The sequence below is a fragment of the Meles meles genome, chromosome 18 (genome assembly GCF_922984935.1).
Source record: "Meles meles chromosome 18, mMelMel3.1 paternal haplotype, whole genome shotgun sequence".
NCBI lineage: Eukaryota > Metazoa > Chordata > Mammalia > Carnivora > Mustelidae > Meles > Meles meles.
Window position 1 is genome coordinate 17,161,729 of NC_060083.1, and position 17,348 is coordinate 17,179,076.

The window sequence follows — 17,348 nt, forward strand, 5'->3', positions numbered from 1 at the left end:
CTCCCCTAGGCTAAAGGCAGAGGTTAGGAACAGACGAGTAGTCTCAATCACAAATATTCACCATCTGAGATGGCAAAAACAACAAAAAACTTGAGTGTACTTACAGGAGGTATCATCCAACCATTCAATGTGAGCAGGAGGATATTCTTTAAAATAGGAAAAGATATCCTGGGTACTCATCTCATCTACTCCACAAATGTAGATTGTCTCCAGTCTCACTTTGGGGATTGCTAGAAAAACAAGACAAAAAAGATGATAGAATTTTCTCACCTGCTACTGCACATCCCACCAGCAGCCCTTTGTAACAGTTCAGATAACCTGTGTTTAGAAAAGAAATGTGCTAGAAGAGATGACAATTATTTCAAGAGAAATGAGATATGACAGTAAGGTATGCTATTTTAATTTTTATCACAGAGCAACAGCATTAAACAAATGATCTAATTCAGAAAGGTATATTAGGCTGAGAAGATTAAACAAATGGTATTGTTAAAAAGATGATACCGCTCCCCAAATTAACCTGTAGTAATTAAAGCAATACCAAATTCAACAGGGTTACTCCTTCAACCTGACAAGCTGATTCTATAATTTTAGAATATATGTCAAATAGAGATGTGCAATAGCCAAGACAATTCTGAAGAGATGCTGCTCCTGAATATACAGCAAAGTATAAAACTAGAGTAAAGAATCCTACAAATCAATAATAAAATGATAGCCCAAAATAAAAATGAACATGAGCGCACATTTCACACGAAAGGAAATACAAAAGGCCCATAAAATATGAGAAGATGGTTGATCTCACCAGTAATCAGGAAAGTGCACATGGGAAACAAAACACGAGATTTCACTACCCATTTGTTGTTTAGTACAACCACCTTCATTAATTTGCTAGATCTTCTGGAAAGTGCTGCAGCTTCTACATGCTTGCTGAGATGGATGGCTTCTTTCCTTAAACTTCATGATCCAACTCTGCTGGCTTCAAACTTTTCTTCTGTAGCTTCCTCACCTCTCCCAGCCTTCATAGAAGAGTCAGGGTCTTGCTCTGGATTAGGCTTTGGCTTAAGGGAATGGGCTGGTTTGATCTATGCAGACCACAAAGCTTTCTCCATATCAGCAAAAAGGCTGTTTCACTTCTTGTCATTCGTGTGTTCACTGGAGTAGCACTTTTAATTTCTTTGAGAAAAACTTTTCCTTTGCATTCACAACCTGGCTCTTTGGCACTAGAAGTCTAGCTTTTGGCCTATCTTGGCTTTTGATATATCTTCCTCACTAAGCTTAATCACCTCTAGCTTTTGATTTAAGGTGAAAGACATGGACCCTTTTTTCACTTGAACACTTACAGGCTGTTGTAGGATTATTAACTGGTCTAATTTCAATATTGTTTTGTCTCCAGGGAATGGGGACCCAAGGAGAAGGAGAGAAACGGGAGACTGGCCAGTTGGTGAAGGAGTCAGAACAAGCACATTTGTCAATTAAGTTATCCATCTTATAAGAGAGTGGTTTGTAGCATCTCAAAATAATTACAAATGTTAACATCAAAGATACTGATAACAAATCACCATACCAAATACAATAATACTGACAAAGTTTGAAATATTGTAATAATTACCAAAACGTGACAGAGATTTAATGTGAGCGAATGCTGTTGGAAAAATGGCACCAACAGACCTGCTCAACAGTGTTTCCACAAACCTTCAATTTGTTAAAAAAAAAAAAAAAAGGCAGTATCTGCAAAGTGCAATAAAATGAGGTGTTCCTGTCCCTCCTCCACTGTTGGTGGGAATGCAAGCTGGTGCAACCACTCTGGAAAACAGCATGGAGGTTCCTCCAAATTTGAAAATAGAACTACCCTATGACCCAGCAATTGCACTACTGGGTATTTACCCTAAAGATACAAACGTTGTGATCCGAAGGGGCACGTGTACCCGAATGTTTATAGCAGCAATGTCTACAATAGCCAAACTATGGAAAGAACCTAGATGTCCATCAACAGATGAATGGATAAAGAAGATGTGGTATATATACACAATGGAATACTATGCAGCCATCAAAAGAAATGAAATCTTGCCATTTGCGACGACGTGGATGGAACTAGAGGGTATCGTGCGTAGTGAAATAAGTCAATCGGAGAAAGACAACTATCATATGATCTCCCTGATATGAGGACATGGAGATGCAACATGGGGGGTTGGGGGATAGGAGAAGAATAAATGAAACAAGATGGGATTGGGAGGGAGACAAACCATAAATGACTCTTAATCTCACAAAACAAACTGGGGGTTGCTGGGGGGAGGTGGGGAGGGGGTTATGGACATTGGGGAGGGTATGTGCTATCGTGAATGCTGTGAAGTGTGTAAACCTGGCGATTCACAGACCTGTACCCCTGGGGATAAAAATACATTATATTTTTATTAAAAAAAAAAAAATTGGAAGGGGAGGCGAACCATAAGAGACTATGGACTCTGAAAAACCACCAGAGAGTTTTGAAGGGTCGGGGGTGGGAGGTTGGGGGAACAGGTGGTGGGTAATAGGGAGGGCACGTATTGCATGGAGCACTGGGTGTTGTGCAAAAACAATGAGTACTGTTACGCTGAAAAAATAAATAAATTTAAATACTGGAGAAAAAAAAAATGAGGTGTTCCTGTATAATATGACAACATTAAAAAAATAAAATAGAAATGCCACCATACTTTTTTTTTTTTAATTCGTTTATTTTCAGCGTAACAGTGTTCATTGTTTTTGCACCACACCCAGTGCTCCATGCAGTACGTGCCCTCCCTATTACCCACAACCTGGTTCCTCAACCTCCCCCTGCCCCCCCCCCCCGCCCCTTCAAAACCCTCTGGTTGTTTTTCAGAGTCCATAGTCTCTCATGGTTCATCTCCCCTTCCAGTTTCCCTCAACTCCCTCTCCTCTCCATCTCTCCGCCACCATACATTTTCTAAGGGTACATATTTGTGTATACAAATACCTAAAAAAAAGGCCTGGTACAATTCATACTGGTAACAGTTATTACCTCTCGGGAGGAAGAAAGGTTGAAGGCTATAGTCAAAAAGGAACCTAATGAAAGACCTGAGACACCAATGAGGGAAATTCAAGTTGATGCAAAGAAATGGAGAGACATTCCATGCTCGTGGGTTGGAAGAACAAATATTGTTAAAATATCTATATTACCCAAAGCAATCTACAGATTTAATGCAATCCCTACCAAAATGCCAACAGCATTTTTCATACAACTAGAACGAACAATACTAAGATTTGTATGGAACCACAAAAGATCTTGAATATCCAAAGCAATCTTGAAAAAGAAAAACAAAATGGAAGTATCACAATTCCAGAGTTCAACTCATATTACAAAGCAGTCGTAATTAAAGCAATATGGTACTGACATAAAAACTGACACAAAGATCAATGGAACAAAAGACAAAAATCAGACATAAACTTATAATTATATGGTCAATTAATCTTTAACAAAGGATGAATGAATACAATAGAAAAAAAGATGGTCTCTTCAACAAATGGCATCAGGAAAACTGGAGAGCCACATGCAAAAGAATGAAATTGGACCGCTTTCTTTGACCATACACAAAAATAAATTCGAAATGGATTAAACACCTAAGTGTGAGACCTGAATCCATAAAAATCCTTGAAGACAGCACAGGGAGTAGTATCCCTGACATCGACTGTTGCAACATTTTTCTACATATATCTCACGAGGCAAAGAAAATCAAAGCAAAAATAAACTACTGGGAGTACATCAAAATAAAAAGGTTCTGCAGAGCAAAGGAAACAATCAATAAAACTTAAAGGCAACCTACTGAATGGGAAAAGATACTTGCAAAAGACATACTTGATAAAGGGTTAGTACACAAAATAAAATTTAAAGAATTTTATATATAAAATTATATATATATAAAATATAATATAAAAATAAAATATAAAGAAATTAATAAAACTCAACATCCAAAAAATGAATAATCCCATTTAAGAATGGGCATAAGTGTTTGCTTCAGCTGCACATATACTAAAATTGGAATGATACAGAGAAGATGAGCATGGCCCCTAAGCAAGGATGACATGTAAATTTGTGGAGCCTTCCATATTTTTTAATGCTAAGCGAAATAAGTCACTCAGAGAAAGACAAATACCATCTGAATGTGGAATTTTAGAAACAAAACAAAGAAGGGAAAAAAATGAAAGAGAGACAAATCAAGAAACAGACTTTTTTTTTTTAAGATTTTATTTATTTATTAGACAGAGAGCGAGAGAGATCACAAGCAGGCAAAAAGGCAGGCAGAGAGGGAAGCAGGCTCCCTACTGAGCAGAGAGCCCACTGTGTGGCTGAATCCCAGGACCCTGAGACCATGACCTGAGTGGAAGGCCGAGGCTTAACCCACTGAGTCAACCAAGAGCCCCAAGAAACAGACTCTTAATTACAGAGAACTGATGGTTACAGAGGGGAGGAGGGCAGAGTGGATGGGTTTAAGAGGTGATGGGGATTAAGGAGTGGACTTGTGATGAGCACATGGTGATGTATAGAATTGTTGAATCACTATATAGTACATCTGAAACACTGGAATTAAAATTAAAACTTAAAATAAAAAGGACAGAAGACATGAACAGACATTTCTCCAAAGAAGACACCAGATGGCCAACAGACACATGAAAAGATGCTCAACATCACTCATCATCAGGGAAATGCAAATCAAAACTACAATGAAACATCACTTCACACCTGTCAGAATGGCTAAAATCAAAAACACAAGAAACAGTAAGAGTTGACTAAGATGCAGAGAAAAAGGAACCTTCATGCACTGTTTTGTGGGAATGCAAACTGGTGTAGCCACTGTGGAAAACAGTATGATGATTCCTCAAAAAGTGAAAAATAAAAGTGCCCTACAATCCTATAATCACACTATTGGCATTTATCCCCCAAAAACAAAAACTCAAATCCAAAGGGATTCATGCAACATTATTAATAATAGACAAATTAAGGAAGCAGCCCAATTGTCCACTGACAGATGAATGGACAAGAAAGATGTGGTGTATACAGGCGTGCCTGGGTGGCACAATTGAGCGAGTCTTGGTTTTGGCTTGGGTCATGGTCTCTGGGTAGTGGGATCAAGCTGTGTGGGGCTCTGTGTGGAGTCTGCTTCTCTTTCTCCCTCTGCCCCTCCTGCTCATGCTCTCCCTCTCTCTCTCAAATAAATAAATAAATCTTTATAAAAAATGTGGTGTATACATACACACACACATACACACACACAGGAATATTACTGTCATAAAAAAGAATGAAATCTTGCCATTTCCAACAACATGAATAGAGCTAGAGTATAATGTTGAGTGAAAAAAGTCAGTCAGAGAAAGACAAACACCATACAATCTCACTCTTATGTGGAATTTAAGAAACAAAAGAAACAAGCAAAGGAAAAAAAAGAGAAGAGATAGATGAACCGAGAAACAGACTCTTTAATGGTTACCAGAGTGGATGGGGGTGGAGGGATGAGTGAAATAGGTGATAAGGATTAAAGAGTACAAGTATCATAATGAAAATAAATAAATAAATAAATAAAGGTCAGATCCTCCAAAAAAAAGAACCTCAACCTTACCAGGATTGTGTTATTTTTATTTATTTATTTTTTTTTACTAAATACTTCAGTTCATATATCTCACTTAATCTTTGTAGTTGTAAAATATGCAAATGTACCAATGAAATTTTTTTAAATACCTGCGTATCCACCACCTAACTTTATGATTAATTTCTTCAAAAGACTTGAGGCAAATAAAACATTACATACAAAACAGGCCTGTGTAACTCCTCCACATCCCTTCTCTCCCTCCCTTCTCTGAAGTAATTTTGTTAAGAATTCAATGTTCATTACTCTCAAGTATGTTTTCATATATCTATCTAAAACAAATGAACCTAGGGGCACCTGGGTAGCTGAGACGGTTAAGCATCCCCAACTAGTGATTTCAGCTCAGGTCATGACCTCATGTGTCATGGGGTCCAGCCCCCATGTCAGGTTCCATGCTCAGCAGGGAGTCTGCTTGGAATTCTCCTTCTCCTCTCCCTCTGCTCCTTCCCTGCTTGCATATGCTCTTTCTTTCTCTCAATAAATAAATAAATAAATCTTAAAAAAAAACCCAAAACAAAAGCAAAACTAAGGAACTTAAAAGTATTTACGTATTTACCTAAAAGTACGTGAACACGTTCAGATAAAAAAATGTTTAAATACTTGTCATTTTGAAGAGTGAAAGATAGGTTTAATTAGAAACCATACAAGTATGGTCAGACTAAATCAGGTGAGCATCTTCCTGCCAGCCAGATTCATGAAGACAGAGATACCATCAAGACTTACGAGCCCTGGCAAGTCCTTATTGGTGACCAGGAGTTCAATGGTGAACAGAGCCCAAATACAACTGAGATGGCTGTCCACATTGAACAGGAGCTTTCTTAGTTCTTCTAGCTAAATCAGGACTTTGGAAGAAAAAAATCCCATGGGATGTAAAGACAGAGTTCTGAAAAAGGTAACAAATAACAGGGAGAGCAGTGGCCTGGCAGTGGGAACAGACTGAGCGATCCTCAGAGCTATATGGGAAGGGGCAATGGGAGAAAATATCTTGTAGGAGACTTGCTGATCTGATAACAAGGATTTAGTCATAAATGAGATAAGCAAAGAAAATAAAGACCAAAAAAAAAAAAAAGATAAAAATAAGTATCGAGAATATCACAGCACTGTTCTATCAAAACATTAAAACATTTTTAAAAAACCATATAGTTTACAAACAAAAGCAAAAGAATAGAAGGAACAAAGCTTCTAGGCTCAGATGTTTATATTTTGAAGAAGAGAGAATGACATAAAAATCTAGAAAGGGGCAATGGACAATCTTGGTCAAAAGAAGCAGGTAAAGATGTAAAAAAGGGATGCAAAAGCCAGACAAAAACTACTCTCAGTCAGCTGGAGGATAAAAAAGTTCATTCTCAAAAGAGAACCAAACGGACTGACAGTGACAGCGGCAAGATCTATTGGAGATGGAAACTTTGTGAAGTTCAAGATTTGATTGAAGACTGCCAAAAAAAGGATGTTCAATACTTCCTCACCTTGCTGGTGTCACTGCCTAAAATAAAACAACAAAAAAGGCACCTAGATGTATGTCCAACCAATGAGAAAGGGCTAATTGCTGATGTGGCACTGAAAACATGCACTGGGGAATGAGGACTGGACATTTACTGAGTACTAACTTAACTAAAAAGGAATCATCTTTGACTTCCTAGCAGGAAAGAAGACAAAGAATGACAGATAGTAAGACACAAAACTCAGGTTTTTAAGAAAGCAGATTTCTGAAAATCCAGAGAAAAAGTAGTCAATTCCAAGGCCTTTGATTAAAAACTTGGTGCGCCTGAGTGGCTCACAGTCAGTTAAGCATCTGCCTTCAGCTCAGGTCATGATCCCAGGGTTCTAGAACAGAGCCCTGTGTGTTGGGCTCCCTGCAGAGCCTGACCCTCCCTCTCTCTCTGAGCTCCCTCGCTCTCTCTCGCTCTCTGAAATAAATAAATACAATTCTAAAAAAAATAAAATAAAATGATCAAAAACTTTGGAATACACTAAATATAATAACTCAAAGTATGAGAGGTGATCCCCAAAAAAGAAAAGGCAACAGAGTTTAGGGGAGCACCACCTGCCAAAGAACAAACATGGAAGATCAACAGTAAATTACTAATGACTAATATAAGGGAATGAATGTAATAAACATAAAAATCTAAACAACTAACATCAGGATTATCTTATTTAAGATTTACCAACAGATGCAGATGCAGAAGCCATGTATACCAAAGTGTAGATTAGGTATAGCTAAAATGTTTAAAGGTAGTTATGATAAAATCAACACAATAGGCTGAAATAGTGTTGAAATCAACAAGATGTAAATTGGTAAGGATAAATAAAAAGGTAATTCTTTAAAAATGTTTCAAGTACAAGATGGGAAGACTCTTGATCTCCGGGGAAAAGCCCTGGGTGCTCAGGTGCACTAGAAGATTAATATGACACTACGAAACAGGTAGGACAGAGACTAGAGTTAACAGTCCTGCCACACTCCTCATGAATCCAACCATGTCTGGATTCTACACCTCCCCTTATGTAGGGCATTTTGAGACTGGAAAGAGTCTAGAGGAAGGAGACCAGAAAGTCATGTCACATAAAGAGAGTTTAGGGCACAACCTGCCAATTCCCTCACCAGAAGGTTTACTGTGTGAACAAGGGAAGGACTTAATGTTGTTCTAAGAGTCACACAGTAACTAACAGAAATTACTAGAAAGCAATTTCTGCTCAATACAAGGATGTATCCAAATATAAGACTGACCGCTTCATAAATAGTTCTTGTGCCACCAGTAGGAAATGTTCAGGCAAAGGCCAAAAGAGCACTGAGAACCTTGCCAAAAGGCCGGCAGCACTGGGTAGGAGGTTGGGTCTAGATAACCTCTAAGTCCCTTCCAAACATGAGCGCTTTGATCTTGGGGATAAGGAGACTAAAGCTGCTTGACACCGAATCACTCAAGAGTAGCAAGAACTCCCGATGCAGAATGGTCTAGTGCAATATATCCCAAATTATGTCCCTGAATGCTAGCAGAAAGGTTAGAACACAGGCCTCGGTCAGACCAGCCTTTAAATTCCAGTCTTGCTACTTACCTAGCTGTAGGATCTGAGTGAGCTTCTCATACTCAGCACCTTAGTTTCCTCATCAGTAAAACAAATGATGAATACTGTTCTCTCACAGCATTCGTCAAAGGGTAAGTTAACCACACAGCAGAGTGACCAGCACATAATAAGCACTTATCAAGTGGTATCTTTTATTATTATTATTGGAATGAAGGGGAGTAAGAAGAAGCAGAAGTGGGGGAGGGAGGAAAGGGAGGAAGAGGAGGAAAAATAACTTGACACCTGATGGAGCTGCAGGAGTCAAGATACTTATTCCAATGTCCCCATTCTCCCAAGAGGCTAGGCCACTTAGATGACTGCCTGAGATGGAGAACATTAGATAATTACAACATTTATTGGGCACTTACTACATATGCCACCCTAAGAACTGTAACATTTTAGGAAAGCCTCTCAATAACCATATAAAAATTACTGTTAATCTGCCTTTCCAGATAAGGAAACTCAGGTTTAGAGGCTAAATAACTTGCCCGAGGTCAAAGAACTAGAAAGTGACAGGTTAGGCTTCAGAACCCAGGCTCTTAACCGTAAGAGTAAAGGCTCTCGATCCTGACTATACAGTAGAATTACTAGGGGAGACCAAAAGAAAGAACTATCTCTGGGACCTTTACAACCCCCTTCCCATTCTAATTTAAACTGATATGGATAAGCACCAGAGTTCTCCAGAGTTCCGTAATGCTATCCTAGGTGGTGCTCCCTCCTACACGAGAATCATGTTGGAATGAGCAACTTGCTCTAGCTGACATTCCAGGTAGATCTATTGCTTTTTAGAAATATCTTTAGAACCACGAAACCAGGTTTGCTCTTCCAAAAAAAAAAAAAAACCCAAACCAGAAAAGCAAACAAAACTTTTTTTTTTTTTTAAATTAAAACTTAACTCGGAAATTGATCCTTTTCAGGTAGGTATCATTTTCCCACTTTATAAACAAGGAGACTGAGACCTAAAAAGGTTCAATAACCTGCCCACATTCACAAAGAAACGGAGACTGAATTCCAGGAGGGCTTAGCATGCTAAAGAGTTCCAACAGAAGTAGGAGAGAAATTTGAGTGGGTGATTAGGGATGCTTTAGGGAGGAAGTGACATCCGAACCATAAAAAAAATGGGATAAAGCATGGATGATAGGAAGGCTAATCACCTGACTGAAAGGCATGAATAAGATCAGAGCAGGATGTCACAAGATGGGACACCTGGGTGGCTCAGTTAGTTAAGCATCTGCCTTCGGCTCAGGTCATGATTCCAAGGTCCTGAGAGCGAGTCCCACACAGGGCTCCTTGCTCAGCGGGGAGCCTGCTTCTCCCTCTGCCTGCGGCTCCCCCCTGAATTGTGTGCACGCTTGCTCGCTTTCTCTTCCTGACAAATGAATAAAATCTTAAAAAAAAAAAAAAGGATATCACAAGAATGTTCACAGGACTAGAAGTAAACAGCTGTGGTAAAACTATGGTGTTTAAAGGTGGAGTTGTAAGAGGCCTCAGAGGTCTACCTGAGCCCAGACTGTACAGACACGAATGCCAAGCTGCACAGTGGTTCTTTTTTCCTAAAACAGAAATCCACTCAAGCAGATGCCTGGAAACCCAGAGTGCACAGGAACCAAGGTCGTATTTCCAACTTGAACTCATGATGCAGAAAAAGAGTAAAGCAGAATCCAAAGTTCAGCTCTGTATCCAAACTACTCTATCCAGTGTGATGGACTGAGGAGGTTTGAGTTTATGGTATCATATACAAACTATAAGGCAAAAGAGCAAAGTAATTCAGAGCAAGGCTTTAGAGTCAGAAAACCGGGGTTCAAATCCTGACTCTACTTGTACTAGTTGTGTAACCCTGGGCATTTATTAAATTTCTTTGAGCCTATTTCTTTCTTTATAGAATAGGGATAAAAATATATTCCTCATAGAGTTGTTGTGAGAAATGATTAAGAAACAAATGTGTAATGTGCTAATTAACATAGTGCCTGGTAAGACAGCAAGCTCCCCACAAGAGAAACTCACACATCAAAGCAGAGACCTTTAACATGCATTTAGAGGGATGCCTATTAAGCCCTTCAAATACCCAAATTTGCAAATACTAGAGAAGGAGACCATTTGTATTGATGCATTTATATTAGAGTGGAATAATATGGGCTGTGAATTTAAAAAGTATTAATTTTTCCATTTTTATAAATTGCTTTTGAAGACTAGGGCAGATTACTATATATACCTCAGGGTGAGTTCTAGGAAGCAAAATATTTACCTTAATAAAACACAAAAGTAAAATTACGAACCTGGATCACACAACTATTAATAGCTTTCCCTTAAAATCCCAGTATTCCTCTGACTCCCCTTAAAAAAAAATCAGTGTGGTACACTTCCATTACATTTTTTTAAAAGATTCATTTATTTATTTGAGAGAGAGAGTGTGTGCATGAACAAGCATGTGGGGGGGGGGGGGCAGAAGGAGGAGAAAGACTTAAGCAGACTGTACTGAGCGTAGAGCCCAATATGAGGCTCGATCTCATGACCCGATGAGAGCACGATCTAAGCCCAAACCAAGAGTCGGATATTTAACCGACTGTGCCACCCAGACGTCCCACACTTTTACAGGCAAAGAAAAGTTGACACTTCCATGATAAAAGCAGAAAACGAGTAAGATTCTGTAGAAGTACAGGTTCTAATCTCAGCTCTGCCACTAACCGGATAACTGTCTCTGGGCTTTCTGACAAGATGATCTCTCTTCCAACTATAGCATCTAAGACACAGCTAGCAGCAGCTCAACTTCATTTTTTTCTTTTTTTAAGATTTTATTTACTTATTTGAGAGAGAAAGAGAGCATGAGAGTGGGGTGAGGGGCAGAGGAGAGAAGCAGATTCCCTGCTGAGCAGGGAGCCTGATGTGGGGCTTAATCCTGGACTCTGGGATTATGACCTGAGCTGAAGGCAAATGCTTAATGGACTGAGCCACCCAGATGCCCCAGCAGCTCAACTTTAAACACATCACTCAGAAATGGAGGTTTGGCAAGTCCCTTTTTTTCGGAGTGTTTGGAAGGCCAGAAGCCAAGGCCATGGCAGGGAAATCCCATTCTCTGGGAAAATGCAGAAAAATACCCCCAACACATTGTACCTTTCTTCATCATGTCTCGGTCCAAGGCTACATTTCTTTGGGCAAGATTTACTTCTGATCGAAAATGGAAGCGCTTGGCTCGCTGTTCTTTCTTTTCTATTGCTTCCTAGAAGGTACAGAAAAGGCCAAAGAAGTGACATATGGAGGAGGAAAGTTAAATCATAAACGCAACACAATGCTTCAGTGACAATCCTAAAGTAAATCAGAAGAAATAACCAACACTGTGCCTTTAATAATTTTTGCAGAGAAATGGATATTCAGTCAATGACTGGCAGAGCATATACTAATACTGCTATAATTTGTAATAATCTCCATGATTCAATGAGTAATGAATGTTTTGGTTCTCTGACATTTTACTTATTATTAGCAATCATGCAAACAAATTACAACTAAACAATCTCACTCCAATCTTCCAGGTGTAGAAACTGAGATACAAAAGTAAAAAGGTTTGCTGGAGATACTCTGGCTGGTGGTGGGGGTGCAGATCTTCTGATCTCAGTACTATTTCTAGAAGCCCCACCAGCACCCCCATTTCACATCACCTGTGTGCATGGTAATCACACCTATCACATTATGTCTGCCTGAGCAATCCACTTCCTAAAGCGTTTTCCCTGTTTAAAAATAACTTTGAAGCAAAGAAACTCTCTCCTCTGTTCTAGGCTTGTGTCCATGGAATTGCCAGTTTTCATCTTTAAGTGACAAGAAGCACAGATACTTCCCTGAAAAAATAATCGGCTTCATAAGTTTTTCTCCAAGAGCTAAAATAAGTCCAGGTCCGACTATGGGTTTCTGATAGCTCTGAGGAACTCTTCACTAATCGTACACTGACTTTGCCACACTAATTGAAGGTCTGACTACAAGAAAAAAGCTCGTGGGGATTGGTAAAGCAGCAACACTTTGTTATTTCCCAACAGTTATGCAAATTTTCTTCACTGAAGTCTTCCCAGTGCAAACAATAAATCTACCCTTCCTTAGTAACAACTTAATTCCCAGTTCTGGGCCTACCACCCTTTCCCTCATACATGTTTCACATAATGGCTAACTGTACAAAAGTAAACAGAACAATCTACTTCTTTTTCAATTACAGTATGAAAATATCTCACTTTATTCTATTTCCTTGCCTGTCTAAAACATGACTAGTTCTTTCTTTTGACTTTTAAGCAATCTGAGAATGAGACCCAGATAAAATACAAAAAGGTAAGCATGACATATTCATTTTTGTATTTATGCACCCAATATAGCTAAACATTACTCAGAATTATAATTCAAAATTCTGTTCTAAACTTAACTGCACACATTAAAATCAGAATGAATGTTTAAGTTGGATACCACCATTAAAGCAACAAATGTATCCTGACTGTTTATAATAAGGAAAACAATAGGTTAGGCTCTGTAAAGAGTTACAGGAAAGCTGGTAACCTAGTAATAGCAGTCACTAGAAAAAAGGCAATACTCCCAGGTACTAAGAATAATTCAGCTGACTTGGCTTTCAAAGTTTAGACAGCCACACAATCAGGACATCCTATTTTTCTAAGCCTGCAATCAGTAAAGAATAAAGACATTTACTAACAGCCTACTATATGCCAGGTACTTTTCATGTTCTGACTCATTTAAAGTGGAAATAGCATTAAAAACAGTATTTAAAAACACATTTTTAAAGAGCTGATGTAACATAAAAAAAGCATCCCCAGTGAAGAACATTTTCTTAAATATGGCTAAGCACAGGCAGCTAGGTACATGGATTTTATCTTTTCATAAATGTAAGAACACAAATGCTGCCTATATGTTTTTAGGATGCATGAAGACATTACTGTGTAATACAAAATTTAAATTAAAAAAGGCCTTAATGAAGCAACAAAAGAAAAAAGGAGGTAAAGAATAACTGCTGTTTCACAAATCCTAGGGACCAAGTTCATTAAGTTCACCGGCTTATCAAAATGAATAAATAATTTATGGTCTGTCTTACCTTGGAGGTGACATCAATTCCGGTGATGAAGCTGCCAGCCTTGTTTTCATACCTTCTGCTTGTGTCCTAACACAAGGGGAAGAGTGAAAAATGCTAACAGCAACTTAAGAAAAACTCGTGATAAAAGACAGTCCTGTAACAGATCCCTTTTGGATAGTCATTCCTTTCAGCAATCCTTCTTCACCCTGGCAACCCTTTATTCATGAGGAAGCCCGTCTCTGTAACACCAGGTAATACACAATCAACCACTCTAAGAAGTCTTATCTAGATCAGACCCTGTCCCAAACCTTAACTAAGTCCATTTGCTGAAGGTATTTATGAAAATACAGGCTTTCATGAAAAATGTCCAAGTTAAGTAAGGCACACTCACTCACCTCCCCAACCACACACAAAACAAATCCATCATGTCAGGCCACCAGGTGGAGCACAAGTCTTTACCAAAATACAGAAAGTCCAGACTCATCTAGACCTCCTGGGAAAACACAGCACAGTGCAATGAAGAGGACGGGATTTGGAAGCCAAAGACTGAAGTCACAGCTCTGAGATTCACTAATTACTTGCCACTGTACAATTCCTTTGGCCTCTCTGGGCTTGGGTTTCCTCCATGGTATCTGCCTACCTTCCTGACCTCCTTAACTGCTCTCCCATTTGCTCTACAGAACTTTACATTTCTCCAACAAAACAATTTTGTTCCCATCTCAGAGTCTTTGCACCTACTGTCGTTTCTGCTGGAAATACTTTCTTCCAAACCTGCACATGGTTGGCTCCTTTTTGTCACTCAGGTTTCAGCTTAAGTGTCACTATCAGAGGACTTCCCTGACCATCCTATCCCATTTGGTTTCTGGCTCTGCACACTTACCCTGTTTTCTGCACTCTCTGTCCCATTAACTTGTTTTACCTTCTTCATAGCATTTACCACTATTAGAAATTCTGTATTTGTGTCCTCCTACTAAAACAAACTCCCAGAGACAGTTTGATCTTGACCTTGATCAAATGCCTAGGATTGTGCCTGGCACCTAGCGGGGGATGCAATAACTCCATATTGCACTAAAGGAATGAAGGGATAGTATCTACTTCACAACTGCAGTGAAATTTAAACAACATAATGTAGTAAATGGTAAAATGCCACTATGTTATTTGTTGTTACCAGAGTCATCATTTGCTATCTTTAGTGATCCTATCTTCTTCGCCTTTTCCCACAACTTCAGTTTAAAACCCAGACTTGCTGACATGTGGTTAAAAAGTAGTTCATGTTAGATGAGAAACTAAGTACATAAAAGCCATGCAAGCTGAGACCGGCCCTAAGAACGCGACATAGGACCACGAGACCAAAAGCAAAACACCTCTCCCCGCCCCTCCCCATGTGATGAAAGACGGACCAAGGACTGCTGCTGATTTGCTTATGTTTTGGTCTCACTAAGGGTCACATGCTGGGGCCACGGTGTAGGTGCTACAGATCAAGGGGAATGGGGACAAGATGACTCCCAAGTCACAAAAGAAACACCGAGTTTCGACTGCTGACAAGTCCAACCCTCTAAGAGAAACCGCGAGTGCTATATTTTAACAAACATAGCTCCAACGGAGACCCTGATGCAGGCGTCACCCGACAGTTCCTCCCGTTCCCGCCCCGGGCCCCGCCTTTATCTCAAGCCCCCAGACAACTCCAGCCCCTCCTCGCTCACCCCCCTGCACAGCCTGGCTCAAAGAAGCAGTAGAGGGAGTGTCCTCAAATACCCCTTAATCTCCCCCATCTTCTCCAGCCCCCTCAACACCCATTTCCGGGCGCCCCAGCGTCCCTTCTCCCGCTCCCCGTCTCTGCTCAAGTCTGGCGCCTCCGCCCCCTGAGCACTCACTCCCCTCTTTCCCCTTCCCCTGACTTCCCCCGGCCCAGGCGCCCGCCGTCTCCCTTTCCGGCGGGCCGGCTCCGCAACCGGGAACTAGCTCCGCGACCTCCTCCTCGCCCCCGCCCCCCGCCCGTACCGGGATCAGTTCTTTCAGCGAGCGCCGCACCGGCACAATCTCCAGCTCGCCCTCCTCCACTTCCATGGGCTCCGGCTCGCCACGCTCCAAACCAGAGTCCGCTTCAGGCAACGGGAGCCCTAGAACCGGCCCCGCCGGGGCCTCTGCCTTCACCGACACTCGCAGGCCCCGTACGGCCGCCATAGCCGCCTGCCGGCCGCACCACTGAGAACCCGCCTCGTACACTTGCCGGCTAGAGCGCCGCCGCCCCTGGCCACAGAGCAGTCGCCGCTGCTCTCTAGAGTGTCGCCTACTTCGGCAAGAAGCTCCACACCCCTCCCCCACAGCGCCCCCTCCCCCTGGTGGCGGGAGGAACCCAGGACAGCTGGAGCGAGGCCTGGTGAAGAGAAGGAGGGCCCAAGGGGGGACATGGGCGGGGCCTGCTGGAGGGGGCGGGGCCTGGGGGAGATCGCTGTTTCCTTCAATAGGTATTCAATAGGTAGAATAGGTACGCCTTGAGCATTAAACATGTTATAAAAGTCAGCTTTACTAAATGATCATTAGATGTCAGTGACTGTTCTGACTGCTTGATATCTTATAACTCTATTGAACAGGTGCTATTACTAGCACCATTTCACATATGAGGAAACTGAGGCATAGATTATCCAAGGTGACAGGCTATTATTTATTTATTATTATTGTTTACAATTTTCTTTATTTGTTTGTCAGAGAACGAGAGAGTGCGCACAAGCAGGGCGAGCAGCAGGCAGAGGCAGAGGGAGAAGCAGGGATCCCGTGGAGGAAGGAGCCTGACAGGGGACAAATCCCAGGACCCTGGGATCATGACCCAAACCGAAGGCAGGCAGTTAACCAACTGAGCCACCCAAGCGTCCCTATTTTTTATTTTTCTATAGACTCCAGCATGGAGCCCAATGTGGGGCTTAAACTCAACCCTGAGATCGGGACCGCTGAGCTGAAATCGAGAGTGGGATGCTCAGCTGAGTGAGTGAGCCACCTAGGTACCCAGGTGACAGGCTATTTAAGAAAGAAAACCTGAATCTGAGCTTAAGGCTCCAGAGCCTTGGTCCTTCACTTCTAGCCCATTGGTACGTTTACTGTCTCCTTGCCTTGCAAACCTTGGTGTCTCTTTCAAGTCTCCCAATAATTGGCCCATTTGAAATACATAAATATTGAGACTCCAGAAGAGCAGTGAGTTGCCCAAAGCCCAGAGCTTGAACCCAAATTTCCTGACTCGCCAAGGCTCAGTCCACTGTAAACTCCTGAGCATGGTTTCTTGCAACAATTCTGATATCCTGGCTGGGAGACAGGGAGAGACAGGGAGACAGGCTTCCAGAGGGCACCACTGGTCAGTTTTTGCTTTTGAGTCCTGATTTTTCACCTTCCTTCCTGTGTTACCTTGGGCTAGATCTGGCCACTATCTGGGCCTGTCTTCCCATCTGAAGAAGGTGTAAGTGGGACCCTAGGTTCTCAGAGGCCCAAATAGCTCTATTAATGGAGGAATAAATAATTATAAACCAAGGGAGGGCTTAATCAGCATTACACATGTTTGGGTTTCAAACTGACTGGCTCTGCCCCTTATACCATGTGTGACTTTGGCA

General features: G+C 41.0%; 1 protein-coding gene and 1 non-coding gene across 2 annotated transcripts in view; one reads left to right on the forward strand and one right to left on the reverse strand.

Moving 5' to 3' along the window:
• The window catches only part of NCBP3 (nuclear cap binding subunit 3), a 32,654-nt gene extending 16,713 nt beyond the window's left edge, over positions 1 to 15,941 (reverse strand). The window contains exons 1-4 of the mRNA XM_045985074.1: positions 15,751 to 15,941; positions 13,771 to 13,836; positions 11,805 to 11,910; positions 105 to 230 (exon numbers count right to left, since the gene is read on the reverse strand). Coding sequence (XP_045841030.1) covers positions 105 to 230; positions 11,805 to 11,910; positions 13,771 to 13,836; positions 15,751 to 15,933 — 481 coding nt within the window. The 5' untranslated portion in view covers positions 15,934 to 15,941. The remainder of the gene's footprint in view (positions 1 to 104; positions 231 to 11,804; positions 11,911 to 13,770; positions 13,837 to 15,750) is intronic.
• On the forward strand, positions 3,998 to 4,104 carry LOC123930320. Its single transcript, XR_006816040.1, has one exon. It is a non-coding gene; the product is annotated as a U6 spliceosomal RNA (small nuclear RNA).
• Positions 15,942 to 17,348: the final 1,407 nt, after the last annotated feature.